Source organism: Canis lupus, chromosome 2 (assembly GCF_003254725.2).
Source record: "Canis lupus dingo isolate Sandy chromosome 2, ASM325472v2, whole genome shotgun sequence".
Lineage (NCBI taxonomy): Eukaryota > Metazoa > Chordata > Mammalia > Carnivora > Canidae > Canis > Canis lupus.
This window is the reverse complement of record NC_064244.1, coordinates 22028470-22043878: the sequence shown is the minus strand read 5'-3', so window position 1 is coordinate 22043878 and position 15409 is coordinate 22028470. Positions and strand designations below refer to the sequence as shown.

At 43.9% G+C, this 15409-nt stretch overlaps 1 protein-coding gene across 1 annotated transcript in view; it reads right to left on the bottom strand.

The window, feature by feature from the left end:
- The window catches only part of CCDC3 (coiled-coil domain containing 3), a 114977-nt gene extending 102809 nt beyond the window's left edge, over positions 1–12168 (bottom strand). The window contains exons 1-2 of the mRNA XM_025445265.3: positions 11780–12168; positions 8998–9172 (exon numbers count right to left, since the gene is read on the bottom strand). Coding sequence (XP_025301050.1) covers positions 8998–9172; positions 11780–12153 — 549 coding nt within the window. The 5' untranslated portion in view covers positions 12154–12168. The remainder of the gene's footprint in view (positions 1–8997; positions 9173–11779) is intronic.
- Between the last annotated feature and the right edge of the window lie 3241 nt (positions 12169–15409).

The window sequence follows — 15409 nt, the reverse complement described above, 5'->3', positions numbered from 1 at the left end:
TGGGTGGCTCAGTGACTGAGCATCTGCCTTTGGCTCAGGTCATGATCCCGGGATCCTGGGATCAAGTCCTACATCAGGCTCCCCAGAGGGAGCCTGCTTATTCCTGTGCCTGTGTGTGTCTCTGCCTCTCTGTCTCTCATGAATGAATGAATGAATGAATGAATAAATAAATAAATAAATAAATAAATAAATAAATAAATAAAATCTTTAAAAGGAAAAAAAGTCTCAATAAATTTAAGAGGACTAAATTCCTATCAAGCACCTTTTCTGACCACAAAGGTATGAAACTAGAAATTACAAGAAAAAAAACTGGAAAAACACAAACATAAAAAGGCTAAACAATATGCTACTTACCCAGGGAAGAAATAAAAAAAAGAAATCAAAACGTATCTGGAGATGAATGAAAATGGAAAATTGTTCAAAAATCTCTGAGACACCGTAAAGGTAGTTTTAAGGGGGAGATTTATAGTAATTCAGGCCTTTGTCAAAAGAAAACAAAATAAAAACCTCAAAACAATCTAAACTTACACCTAAAGCAACTAGAAAAAGAAAAACAAAGCCCAACGTTAGTAGATGGAAGGAAATAAAGATCAGAGAGGCAATAAATGATATACAGATTAAAATTACAATAGAAAAGATCAATCTAGGAACTGGCTTTTTGAAAAGATTAAAAAAAATAAGGTTTTTTTGAACTGATAAATCTTTAACCAAATCATCAAGAAAAAAAGGAGCAGATTCACACTCAAAAGAGAAGTTACAACTAACACTTCAGAAATACAAGTGATAAAAGACTACCAACAATTGCATACCAACCAATTGAAAAACCTAAGAGAAACAAGTAAATCCCTAAAAACATAGTAACATAATACTGAGTCAGGAAGAAATGTAAAATCTGAACGGACTATTAGTAAAGAAATTGAATTAGTAATCAAAAGTTCCCAAAACTCCAGAACTAGACACAATACCAGTGAATTTTACCAGACTTTTATTTATTTTTTTTAAAGACTATCCATTCATTCATGAGAGATACACACACACAGAGAAAGAGAGAGAGAGAGGCAGAGACACAGGCAGAGGGAGAAGCAGGCTCCATGCAGGGAACCCGATGCCGGACTCGATCCCAGGACTCCAGGACCACGCCCCGGGCCGAAGGCAGGCGCTAAACCACTGAGCCCCCCCGAGATCTCCTTTACTACACATTTAAAGTGGAATTAATAGCTATCCTTCTCACACTATTCAAACAAATTAATGTTCCCAAATACATTCTACAAGGCCAGGATTGCTGTTATCAAAACGAAAAATACGGGGATCCCTGGGTGGCGCAGCGGTTTAGCGCCTGCCTTTGGCCCAGGGCGCGATCCTGGAGACCCGGGATCGAATCCCACGTCGGGCTCCTGGTGCATGGAGCCTGCTTCTCCCTCTGCCTGTGTCTCTGCCTCTCTCTCTCTCTCTCTCACTCTCTCTCTCTGTGACTATCATAAGTAAATAAAAATTAAAAAAAAAAAGAAAAATACTACGAAAAATTATAGGCCGATATTCCTGATGAACATAGATGCAAAATCCTCAACAAAATAAATTCAAAGATTTATTAGAAGGATCATTCAATACAATCAAGTGGGAATTATTCCAGGGATGACCCAAGAACCACAAAAATCAACATGATAATGCACCTCAACAAAATGAAGGATAAAAACCAGATTATTGCCATAGATGAAGAAAAAGCACTTGAGAAAATTTCAACATCCATTTTTGATAAAGAATCTCAACAAAGTGAGTTCCGAAGGAACATACCTCAACATAATAAAGACCATGTATGAAAAACTACAAGTAACATCACACTCAATAATGTAAAGCTGAAAACTTATCCTCTATAATAATCAGGAACAAGACAAGATTATAGTCACTGCCATCACTTTTATTCAACATAGTACTGGAAGTCCTAGCCAGAGAAATTAGACATGAAGAAAAGGCATCCGAATTGGAATGGAAGAAAAACAATGGTTTCTATGTGCAAATGATAGGACATTAAATATAGGAAACCCTAATATATAAAATCAATATACAGACATCTGTTGGATTTCTATACGCTAATAATGAATTATTGGAAAGAGAAATTAACAATCCCATTTACAATTGCACAAAAATAATAAAATGCCTAAGAATAAACTTAACCAAAAATGTGAAACATATATACCATGAAAATTATAAAGCACTGATGAAATAAGTTGAAGACACAAATGGAAAGACATACCATGCTCATGGATTGGACGAATTAGTATTGTTAAAATGTCCATACTACTCAAAACAATTTATATATTCAATGTAATCCCTATCAAAATACCAATAGCATTTTTTCACAGAAATAGAACAATCCTAAAGTTTATATGGAACCACAAAAGACCATGAATAGCCAAAGCCATCTTGATAAAGAACAACAAAGCTAAAGGTATCATCCTTCCACATCACAAGCTACACTACAAATCTACAGTAATCAACACATTATGGTACAGGCACAAGGACACAGAGATCAAAGGAACAGAATAGAAAGCCCAGAAATAAACCACATATATAGGGTTAATTAATCTACAAAGGAGGAGGCAAGAATATACCACAGGGAAAAGACCGTCTCTTCAATAAATAATGTTGGAAAAAGTGAACAGCTACAAGAAAAGAATAAAATTGGACCACTTTCTTACACTACATACAAAAATAAACTCTAAATGTATTAAAAACTGTAAACGTAAGACCTGAAAGTATAAAACTCCTAATAGAAAACATAAGCAGTAAACTTGTGGACATTAGTCTGAGAAGATTTTTGCATAAGTCTCCTCAGGCAAAAGCAACAAAAGCAGAAATTAAAACCGCTTCAAACTAAAGCCTTTTGCACAGTGAAGGAAACCATCAACAAACTGAAGAGGCAACCTACTGAATGACAGAAGATATTTGCAAAGGATATATCCAATAAGGGGTTAATATCCAAAACATATGAAGAACCCACATAACACCAAAAAAAATAATCTGATTTAAAAATAGAGGATGGCAAAGGAAACAATCAACAAAACTAAAAGGCACCTATGGAATAGGAGAAGATATTCACAAAGGACATATTAGATAAGGGGCTAGTAATCCAAACTTAACACCTCCAAAAAAACAAACAATCCAGTCAAGAAATGGGCAGAAGACATGAACAGACATTTCTCCAAATAAGACAAACATCCAACAGACATGAAAAAATGCTCAACATCACTCAGCATCAGGGAAATCCAAATCAGAACTACAAGGAGATACCACCTCACACCAGTCAGAATGGTCAAAATTAACCACTCAGGAAACAACATGTTGGCGAGGATGCGGAGGAAAGGGAACCCACCCTACACTGTTGGTGGGAATGCAAACTGGTGAAGCCACTCTGGAAAACAGTACAGAGGTTCCTCAAAAAGTTAAAAATAGAACTACCCTACAACCCAGCAACTTGCATTCTTAGGTATTTATCCAAAGGAGATAAAATTAGGGACTTGAAGGGGCACATGCACCCCAATGTTTATAGCAGCATTATCAACAATAGCCAAAATATGAACCCAGATGTCCATTGACAGACGAATGGATAAAGGTGTAGGTTCTGTGTGTGTGGAATGGAATAGAATTTTATTTAGATAAGAATGAAATAATGCTATTTTGCAATGACGTGGATGGAACTAGAAGGTATTATGCTAAGAAAAATGGTCAGAGAAACACAAATACCATATGTGGAATTTAAGAGACAAAACAGATGAACAAAGAGGAAGAGCAGGAAAATTAAAATAAGAAAAATTATAAGAGACTCCTAACCATAGACAACAAACTGAGGGCTGCTAGAAGGGATGTGGGGAGGGGATGGGGTAACTGGGTGATGGACATGAAGGAGGGCACTTGATGTAATGAGCTCTGGGTGCTCTATGCAACTTATGAATCACTAAATTCTACCCCTGAAGCTGGTAATATGCTATATGTTAACTCAGTTGAAATTTAATTTTTTAAAAAATGGGCACGGCAGCCCGGGTGGCTCAGCGGTTTAGTGCAGCCTTTGGCCCAGTGCCTGATTCTGGAGACCCAGGATCGAGTCCCTACGTCGGGCTCCCTGCATGGAGCCTGCTTCTCCCTCTGCCTGTGTCTCTGCGTGTGTGTGTGTGTGTGTGTGTGTGTGTGTGTGTGTCATGAATAAATAAATAAATAAAAATCTTTTTAAAAAATAAAAATATAAAAAAAAAATAAAAAAAAAAAATAAATAAATAAATAAAAAATAAAAATAAAAAATAAATTTTAAAAAATGGGCAGAGGACCTGACTAGCCACTTTTCCAGGGACATAGTGAGGGCCAACACACATGAAAAGATGCTCAACATCACTAATCATCAGGGAAATGCAAACCAAAAGTACCATGAAGTATTACCTTGCACCTGTTAGGACAGCTATTACCCAAAAACTAGAAGATACCACGTGTTGCAAGGATGTGGAGAAGAGGTAGGTCCATCATATACTGCTGATGGGAATGTAAATGGATACAGCCACTATGGGAAACAGTATGGAGGTTCCTTAAAAAATTGAAAATAGAACTGCCAGATGATACAGCAATCCCACTTCTGGGTATAAACCCAAACTGGATAAAATCATTACCTTGAAGACTTACCTACACTCCCCAGTTCAGTGCAGCATTTTTCACAATAGCCAAGACAGGAAACAACCTATATGCCCAATGGCAGATGAAAGGATAAAGAAGACGAATGGATAAAGAAGATGTGGTCTATGTATACAATGGAATATTACTCAGCCATTAGAAATGACAAATACCCACCATTTGCTTCCACGTGGATGGAACTGGAGGATATTATGCTGGGTGAAGTAAGTCCATCGGAGAAAGACAAACATTATATGGTCTCATTCATTTGGGGAATATAAAAAATAGTGAAAGGGAATAAAGGGGAAAGGAGAAAAAAAAGAGTGGGAAATATCAGAAAGGGAGACAGAACATGAAAGACTCCTAACTCTGGGAAACAAACTAGGGGTGGTGGAAGGGGAGGAGGGCGGGGGGTGGGGGTGACTGGGTGACAGGCAGTGAGGGGGGCACTTGACAGGATGAGCACTGGGTGTTATTCTATATGTTGGCAAATTGAACACCAATAAAAAATAAATTTATAAAAAAAAGAATCTGGGGAAAAAAAAGAAACTGTGGTATGTATACACACAAAGATTATTTGGCCTTTAAAAAGGAGACCCCGCCATTTTCAAAATGGATGAAGGATGGACCTTGAGAGCATTACGCTAAGTCAGACAGAGTAAGACAATTACTGTCTGATTTCATTTACATGTGGAATCTAAGAACAAACCAAACACACACATATACAATGAGTTACCACTGCACACCTATCAGCATGTCTGTTTTTTCTGACCATACCAAGTACTGATGATGATGCAGAACTGGAGCTTTCATACATTGCTAATACAAATCCAAAACATTACTGCCGCTCTCAAAAAGAATTTTGCAGTTTCTTACAAAATTAGACATACACTTACCTTATGACCCAGCAAACCCATCACAGGTATTTACCCAAGACACACTGAAATTTATGTGCATACCACAACCTGTACGTGGGTCTTTTCGGTCTGGTAGCCTAAGATTGTGAACAACTTAAATCTCTCTCAACTGACAACTGGATAAATAAAACTGTGGTACATCCCTGAGACACAGTGGAATACTCAGCAACTAAAAATAAAGTGAACTACGAATGAACACAAAACAATTATCAAATGTATCATGCTAAGTAAAAGCAGCCAATCGAAAGGAAAAAAAAAAGCAACATACTGTATGAGTCCATTCATAAGGTACTCTGGAAAATGCACAACCAGTGTTGGAGTAGTAGACCCCATGAGTTCAGGTTAGGAAAGGGTCTGACCAAAAAAGGGCAGAAGGGAGGTTCTTTGCAGTAATGGTACTTTTCGGGCACTGGGGTTAGTTTTGATAAATACACATGGTTGTATAATCACAACTCTTAACAGCATATGCAAGAGAGTCAATTTTATTGCATATGGATTTTTGATATTAATGTAGAAAATGAGACAGAAGGCTTCTGCTTACTTAGGCATCCTGTCTTTCTGGATGAGAGACAGGATGTCTAAGTAACAAATGTGTAAAACCCATAAAAGGGTGCACCAAACCTACAACAGTAAATAAAATAGTTATCTCTGCCCTTGGGTAGTTTGGACAACCTGAGTAGGCAGGGTCTGAATAGCAGGAAAACAGAGACCAAGTGGTGTGAACAGGATGGCTGCCATCTTTAAATACAACAAAACCCCTTCCCTCAACTATTCTACCCCCTTCACCAGCAGCCTTAGATGTATGAAACCATCCACAGGCAAACTTCAACTCCTTGATGAGTTGTCTACCCTCACTCATGCCCCACCACCCTATTCCCTCATGTTATGGAAAATGTCCTCCTTTAGGTCACCTAAGAGAGCTTACTCCTCAATAATCATTTTACTTGACTTCGCAACAGCTTTTGGCTCTGATGATCACGCATCCTTCTAGGAACACTCTGTACCCTTGACCCTCCGGGCTTTCCCTCTACATCTCTGAATGCTCCTTCTCAACCATTGTTAGCATTCCACAAGGCTCAGTCCTACTCTAGGGCCTATACTCTGCTCTCCCTATGTGCAAAAAATCCCTGAAAATCTCATTCACATCCAGTCTCAACAGACACTGAATTATTGTTAAGTCCCAAAGGTCGATTTTCCACTTAGAGCTCTTCTAAAAAGCTCCAAACTTACAGATTCAACCCCTATTCAAGAGCTCACTTGGCTCAAAATGACTCCGATGGCTCAAGAACCCCTCAACTCTGTACATTCAGCATCCGACACCTGAATTCCCCTACCAAACCTTTCCTATTCACATCTCGCAGAGTCAGTCCTGGCATGCAGCTCACACCAGAAACAAAGAAGTTAGCTTTGACCCTCCTCTACCTCTTTGTGACCAAACCATCAGGAACACCTAATCTTATCCCCTAAATCTCTCTCAAATTTGTCCACTTTACTCCATCCCTACCGCCTCTACATAGTCCAGCAACTACCTAGGAGCTTTATAACCACTTCCTGTTCTCACCACATCACTTGGATTCCCTCCAACCCAGTAGGTTTTTCAAAATGTAAACTTGATCCTGTCCCCCTTCCTTTCACAACATAAAAGGTTTCCCATCAGAATTAGGACAAAGCCCAAATCCTCACTAGGTCTGGCCCCAACTCAAGCTCTTGTCCCATCCTCCTCAGTCACTCCCTTTGCTCCAGCCAAGGAGCTTTCTTTCATTCCCTCAAAGGCATCATGCATTGTGCTGCCACAGGAACTTTCCACAGATTCTTTGGAGTGCTCTCATATCTCCCTGATCCCAGCATTAACTAGGATGCCTCTTCATCCATCAAATCTTAGCTTCAGTATCAATTCAACAGAGAAGGCTTTCTTTACCCTTAAGTCTAGGTCAGAATCCCTGATATTTTTTTGGGGGGAGCATATGTTTTCATTTAAAATTATGAGATCATTAATGGGGTCTTTTGATTCTGTCAATCACCAACACTAGGACTATGAGCTTCAGGAGAACAGGGGCTTTGTATTTTGCTCAATATTGAAAAACTAACATCTAAAACAGTAGCTGCTTTATAGTAGGTATACAGTATTTGCTAAAGATTGGACTCTGCAGTCCCACAAACTGATGTCGAATGTCATACATGTCCACACACTCTGTAACAGCAACATACTGGAAACAAAGCTAACCACCTATTAACAGAGGACTTGATTAAATATATTGTGATACATGCACTCAATGGAATGCTATGCAGCCATTTAAGGCAACTTCACCTACACTGATATAGAAAGATCTTCAAGATCTACTTGTGAATAAAGGCAACGTATAGCCAAGTATGCGTAGTGGGCTGCCACTTGGGTCAAAGGAGACCATAAATAACATAAGTTTGAATTATTTGTTGGATGAAAATACTCATTGAACAGTAACTCTTTGTTTAAAGGGTAGGTGGGAACCAGATGGGTAGGCATCAGACGTGGAAGAGAAACTCTATTGACTACCATTCTACACTTCTAGATGTGGGGACCCATGGGAGCCACTTACCATGTGCAAATTAGTTCATCAACCCATAAAAATAGTCCTTGTCCCATGAGATGCCTACACCCTCCCCCCATCAGAACACTTCTAGCAGTCTCTCACACTGCCCTAAAAACATGGGAGACCTGGCCTGGGGCCACCTCCTCTACTGATCTGGTCCTACAGTCATCCCAGCTTGAGTATGGCAGTGCCGTCTGCGACAGTGACAGTTTTCAAAATCTCCCCACAACTCTGACAACTGTCCCAGATGGGCAGATCTCTTTTACATTTTCATACCCCAAATTATCTTAACCCTTACATTCCACACTGCTTTGGCCACCCTATGCCTCCAGGTCTTCACAACTAGAGTTAACAATCATGGAAGGGTTAGCTAGGACAACCATTTCCTGGAGGACTTTCTCTTCTCCCTTAGAAGATTCCCTAGAGCCTTATGCTATCAATAACAGTAATGATCTAATAATCATAATGGCTCTCATGTACTGAGTACTTACTCTGTCATGCACTATGTTAGAGGCTTTACATATTTTCATTTTTTTTACTTTTTTTCTTACATAGGTAAATCCCACTGCATCAACCCTATGATGTAGTTTGTTCCCATCTTACAAGAGGAGAAACTAAGGATAGGTTCCCACCTTCATTCAATCTGTTCTTTCACTTTATGAGGAACCCCATACCAGCTAGTAAAGTCTCAGGAATCTAGTTAGTTTATAAGAAGTTTGTTTGTCTGTTTGTTTAAACGCCAGGGGAATGGGAAAGGTCTGGGCTTCTGGAAGAGTACTCTTGACTCCTTTAGTCACGAAATTCAGACAAGACGTAGCTATTCTATTATTTCGCTGTGACACGGGAACAATTCTTACCCTATTGTCTTCCTGGATCTCCCAGTCACTGGAAAAAGTTGCCAGTTGCTGCCCTTGAGAACAGTTCGAAAACTGGAAAAGGCTGGAAAACATCCTTCTGTTCTCTTGAGTGTCTGGAAAGATGGCATCTTGGAAATTGACTCCGTGAGGCAAGAGATTATAGTTTTCATCCATCCTAATGGGAACAAAGAGGAAAAAAAGTAGAACTGTAGGCTGTACAGCCATAGGGTATACCAGCTTTAATCAAGAGTTGTAAAGACGGACCATCTTGCCATTACACAACTAGGTCTCACAGGACTCTCGTTAGAGGACTTACCATTTCTAAGTGTTTCTCTGCCTCACACTACAGGAGTCTATCCTTAAGGTTTTCCAAAAGGGGAGTTTGGATGAAGGGTTGCCGGGGAGGGACGTTGTGCAGATGTGTTTGTCTACTTGTATATCTCCCAAGTGGCCTACTTTTTCACAGTGTTCCTTGTTTCTCAAAGGAAATGAAAGCCAGTTATAATGACCAAGGTTCGAATCCCGCCATTGCTACTTGTCACATATCTGATTGGAGAGGAGTTTCCTGGATTACCTAAGCTTCACTATTCCAGTCGCTATTCCACCACCATGATGGGGTGCAAGGACCGCATTAGATAAAGTATCTGGCATAGAGCAAGTGCAGTATAGACATTAACATTTTCATCGAGCTAAGAATAAATAGCCTGTTGGAAAGACAAAGAAATCCCGTACAGAGAAGAGAGGGAGAAGTTACCCTCCAGCACAAATAGGGACTCACCAGTGAGCCTCCACTGCCACTTTTCCCTGTGACACTGCCCAGAATCTGTCCTGATCTCACCAGGTCCCAGAATAACAGGGGAGGAATGATTTGTATGCCGTTGTTAACACACTTCAGGGCAACACAGCCCTGTGAAATGCAAATCTGTCAGACTACCAGTGGACTCTGTATTTCTGCCCTAAACTTTCTGTAAATATGTCAGAGGGAAAGATGAAAGGGCTGGCTGACCACCACAGAGCCACTGGACAAAGCTCTTTCATGATAAAAATCAGGAAAATATAATGTCTGCTCAAGTTCTCCAGCTTTTTTCTTCGGAAAATAAAGTTTCAGCGACTAGTAGCTTTATAGCTGGGTTCTCAGTATCCTTCCTCAAGAAAAACAGGAGAAATCTGAGTTTCTTTGTATCACAGATACCACCTCACTCCTTGCTGACTTTATTTAGAAACTATACTTCCCCAGAAATTTAAAAAAAGGGGGGGGGGGCACAACATAATCTCAGCAAACCGCCCAAGCCAACACAAAGCACGCCATGTATTCTAAACTTAGAGGTTCTGGCTCCAATATGGAAAACATGTGTTGCCATGAGCTTATGAACGTCCCCGGGTGGATCTTATGGTTTTCTTGTTCAGGCTCATGTGAAATCTCAAGAGCTAAAAGTGAATCTGCAGACTGAGGGCATGGTCATTCCAAAGGTCCTCGTCGCTGCTTCCCGGACTGGGGAGACTGGAGCCACTGCCAGTCTGGACTGTGGGTTCACTCACTCACTAGCTAGATATGTAGGTAACATTCCAGGTCAACGTTTCTCGCAGCTGCTCTAGGGCACTCTAATTCAACCGGCGGCAGCCAATGCATTTAGGGTTCCACCTGCTGTTCTCTATCTCAAACTTCAAACCCATTGACTGAACTCACACGCATGAATTCCATCTTGACTGCAGGCCAACTTTCATGGAACTTGACAAGATTCCAGGGGTCTCCAGTCGGAGGGGGCCTCCTGCCTGCTTCACCTAGGTTCTTCAAAGCACTGGGAGCCAGGTCCTCCTCCCCAGCAGGCCCCCCCCACCTAAATCTCTGCTATTTTGAAAAGCCAGGCACTGAGATCTGCTGGTGGTGGACAAGGGGTGAAACAAAGGGACAGTTGGGCTGCACGCCTCACCATCCCTAACTTGGCATTCAAGCAGGTGCGGCAAAGAGGAACTGGGCCTTCCTTAGCTCACCTGCACAAGTGTGCTGCGGCTTCACTGTGTTTTCATCTCAACCAACCTGGTTTCCCGCGTAGGGAGAGAGGGAGGCAACTGAGGTTCTTCCCAACACAATTTGTTCAAAAATTCACAGGGAGAGCAGAGCTGGAATTCCAACAACAGTCTGACTTGAAAGTTGATGCCCCCGCCCTCACCATCCCAAGCTACTCCCAGTGAATCCGATTATTTTTTTTATTGGAGTTCAATTTGCCAACATATAGCATAACACCCAGTGCTCATCCCGCCAAGTGCCCCCTTCATTGCCCATCACCCAGTCACCCCAACACCTCCGCCCACTTCCCCTTGCACTACCCCTTGTTTATTTCCCAGAGTTAGGAAATAAATAAGTTAGTTTATTCTTTTTCTCTAAAAAGAATAAAAAGAGGAGCCAAGTGGATTGTTGGAAACCACCTTGGGCTTTTGCCTGCAACACTCTTTGATGCATTCAGCCCAGAAATCCTCCCTGGTTTCTGTTTTTTCAGTGGCCTTAGCCGAATACACCCAGGACCTTTGTCCAGACGTCGCACGGAGCAGGAGAGAATAAAGAGTTAAAAGGTGATGGGCACTGGGGGCTATTCTGTATGTTAGTAAATTGAACACCAATAAAAAATAAATTAAAAAAAAAAAGAGTTAAAAGGAAAGGAGCCCAAGGCGTATTCCAGGATCCCTGGAGTTCCCGGGCTGGCTCCAGGTGCCCCTGGGGTGGGGGCGGGGGGGGCAAAGAGCGCGGGAGGAGGCGCGGGCCGAGGTGAGGTGCGGCGCTCACCTGAGGAAGAAGAAGTAGGCGTAGTCCTGGACCACGGTGTGGGAGTGACACGAGAAGTAGCCCAGGCCCGTGAGGTTGAGCCTGGAGCCGGCGGGCACCTCGAGCATGCTGCCCCACGCCTGGTCGCACAGCATCTCGATCTCGGCCGAGTAGAAGAGCCCCGCGTCGCCGGCCTCGTACTGCCACGGCAGGTAGTTGTAGGGGCCGTGCACCTCGTGGTGCAGCGCCAGCACCCTGGCGTACACGATGATCTCGGCCAGCTCGGCGCGGCAGCCCTCGCTCAGCGGCCTCCACTCGGACGGCAGCTGGCAGCCGCGGGTGGGGTCCGGCCGGCCGGCCAGGCAGAGCGCGGCGAGCAGCAGCGGGCGCAGCATGCCGGCGGGCGCGGCGCGGGAGCGGGAGCCGGAGCCGGAGCGGGAGCGGGAGCCGCGCGGGAGCCGGCGGGGGGCGCGCTAGCCGGGGCGCATGGCGGGGACCCCGGGGCCGCGGCGCGGGGCGGGGCGCGGGGAGAGCGGCGGCCGCCGGGAGCCGCCGGGAGCCGCCGGCGTCGGGGAGCCCGCGGAGCCCACAGCGCCGCCCCGCCGGCCGGCCCAGGGCAGCCCGCAGCGCAGGGCTCGGGCGCCGCTCTCCCAGCCGCGGGGCCCGCCGCGCCCGGCCCTGCGCGCCGCCTTAAGTAGGGGTCTCGGGGCGGGCCGCCGCCTCCTGCCCTGCCCCCCGCGACGGGGCGTGGGCGGCGGAGGGCGGGGGTGGGGGCGCCGCGGCGCGCGGCGTCGGTGCTCCCAGGCCCCGCGCGGTGCAGGGCGAGCGGGGGCTGCGCGACCCGGTCACCGGTTGCCGCGGTGCGCTGGGCCCGCTTCGGACGCGTGGCCCCCTCGCAGTCCTCGCTGCTTGGCCGCAGGACCCTGTAGGCGCGTTTGCGTGGTCCCGGGAGTTCTTTTATTTATTTATTTATTTTTTAAGATTTTACTTATTCATAAGAGACACAGAGAGAGAGGCAGAGGCAGAAGCAGGCTCCAAGCAGGGAGCCCGACGTGGGACTCGATCCCGGGTCTCCAGGATCACGCCCTGGGCTGCAGGCGGCGCTAAGCCGCCGAGCCTCCCGGGCTGCCCTCGACTGCCTTTTACAGTCGAGAGATCCGCGGAAATCAAATCTGCCTTTTGCTTTGCAAAAGTTAATCTGGAAATGCAGCGTTTAGATTACCTCCCCCCCTCTTGCTCTCTTTCACGTTGCTTATTATCTCATGATAATCTTAGGAAAGCCTTAACGAGAGATTTGAAAAGCCATTCTTGTCCCGATTTCCCTAAAGCTGAGTGATTTATAGAATCCCTGCTTCCAGATTCTGAACCCCCGACACCTGAGGAATAAATTAAGAAGTGAATTCCAACCAGCTTTTCACAAGTCAGTGCGTGAGTCTGAGGAGACCCAGGCTCAACCAAGTCTCTTTCTCTCTACACTCAGCAGCAGCTCCTTTTATCTCCTAATTGCCCTAAGTGTTCCTAATGTAGTAAGAAGAAAAAAAGGAGGATGTTTATTTGTAAACATATTTATAGTATTTTTCTATATGGATTACATCGTGCATATATAATCGTGCGTGTAATATGCACTTCATGGTACATGTCATACATATTGTATGTAATATATATTTATAATAAATGTATGAGCAGAACTGCCTTAAAAATGGAAGACTCTTTGTTCCACAAGCATCTCGTTTACCAAGGTTTCTGCAAGTCTGAGTCTTGGAACCAGCTAACTTCTTCCATTCACTGAAGAGAAAGTTCTTAGGGAATTCTGGAAGGAAAGGTAAAGAGAAAAGAGGATAAAGAAGTGGGAGAGGAAGTTTTGAGGCTGGGCCTCACCTCTCTATGGTCCCCAAATCTTCTTCCTGTGATCCCTAAATCTTCAATTCAGGCGATTTAATTCACCAATGCTTGTTGTGACCGCAGTCTTTGAAAGGTAACTCTGTGGTCCAGACCTGGCCCTGGCAGGCCAGTGACTCTGGAGAAAGAGACCATGAGGAAGCACAGCTTCAGGCAACAGGCGGACATCCATGGGAGGGCGTTGGGCATCCCCAGAAGCGGAATGATCAGGACTCCAGCCAGCCCTCCCCAGCTGGTGAGGGAATGGCGAGCTGCCGCTGACATGCAATCACATTAGCCCAGAATCTGATCAGTGACTCAATCGACCAAGTTCTTGTCCCTACAAAGTCATCTGTGATGAGCCTATAAGCAGACAGAAATAAGAATGAGGGGGGCACCTGGGTGGCTTAGTGGTTGGGTATCTTCCTTCCCAGGATCCTGGGATCAAGTCTCACATCAGGCTCCCTCAGGGAGCTTGCTTCTCCTTCTGCCTATGTCTCTGCCTCTCTCTCTGTGTCTCTCATAAATAAATTTTTAAATTTTTTTAAAAATAAGAGTGAGGGCTTCTCACAGATAAGAACTAATCCCTCCATAGCTAGTAGTCAGCCTAGACCTTCGATGAATTTTCCAGAAAAACCAGTTATCATTAGAGGGAATCAAGTCAACAGTCGTTCTGATGATATGACCCCTCCCCCATACACACACCCTGTAGTAGATACCAGACTTTCACAATGGGTAAATGGTGTTCAAGGATGACTTCCAACACCATATGTCAGCACTGCTCACTTGTCTTTCACTGAATATGTAAATTAGGAAACCTTGTAATGTCATGGTCATAGTCTACTAGGGCTGCCGTAACAAAATACACAGATGACGTGGCTGAAACAACAGGCATTTCTTTTGTTACAGTTCTAGAGGCCAGAAGACCAAAATCCAGACGTCATGAGGGTTGGTTTCTGGGGAGGGCTCTCTTCAGGCTTGTAGACAGCTGCTTCACCCCGTGTCTTCACATAGCCTTTCCTTTCCTGCATGGAGAGAGAAAGATCTCTGATGTCTCTTCCTACTCGTATAAGGACACCAATCCTGGGATCCCTGGGTGGCACAGCGGTTTGGCGCCTGCCTTTGGCCCAGGGCGCGATCCTGGAGACCCAGGATTGAATCCCACATCAGGCTCCCGGTGCATGGAGCCTGCTTCTCCCTCTGCCTGTGTCTCTGCCTCTCTGTCTCTCTGTCTCTCTGTCTCTCTCTCTCTCTGTGACTATCATAAATCAATAAAAAATTTAAAAAATTTAAAAAAAAGGACACCAATCCTATCAGATTAAGGGCCCAGCCATGTGACCTAAGGATGTAATTACTTCCCTAAAGTCTTCATCTCCAAATACAGTCTCATTGGAGGTTAGGGTTTCAGCATGTGAATTTAGAGGGAAAGGGAAACAGAAACACAACTTGGTCCATAACAGATATTTAGCAGGTATTCTGTAGGTTTGCTAGAGAAGGAAAGAGAGAGGATATAAAATGCTTGATATTCCCAGCAAGCGGACTTCAAGCAACCATGGACAAATTATAATATTAACAACTGCTAACATGTATTCATTGCTTACTGTGGGCCAAGCACTATTGTAAGGGCTTTGAATGTGTTATCTTAATTCTCCAAACAACACTCTGGAAGTACATACTACTCTCATCCTCCTTTTGTAGATAAGGAAACTTAGGCATGGTGAGTTTAATTGACGTACCCAAGATTACAGAGCTGGAAAGTGACTGAACCAGGAT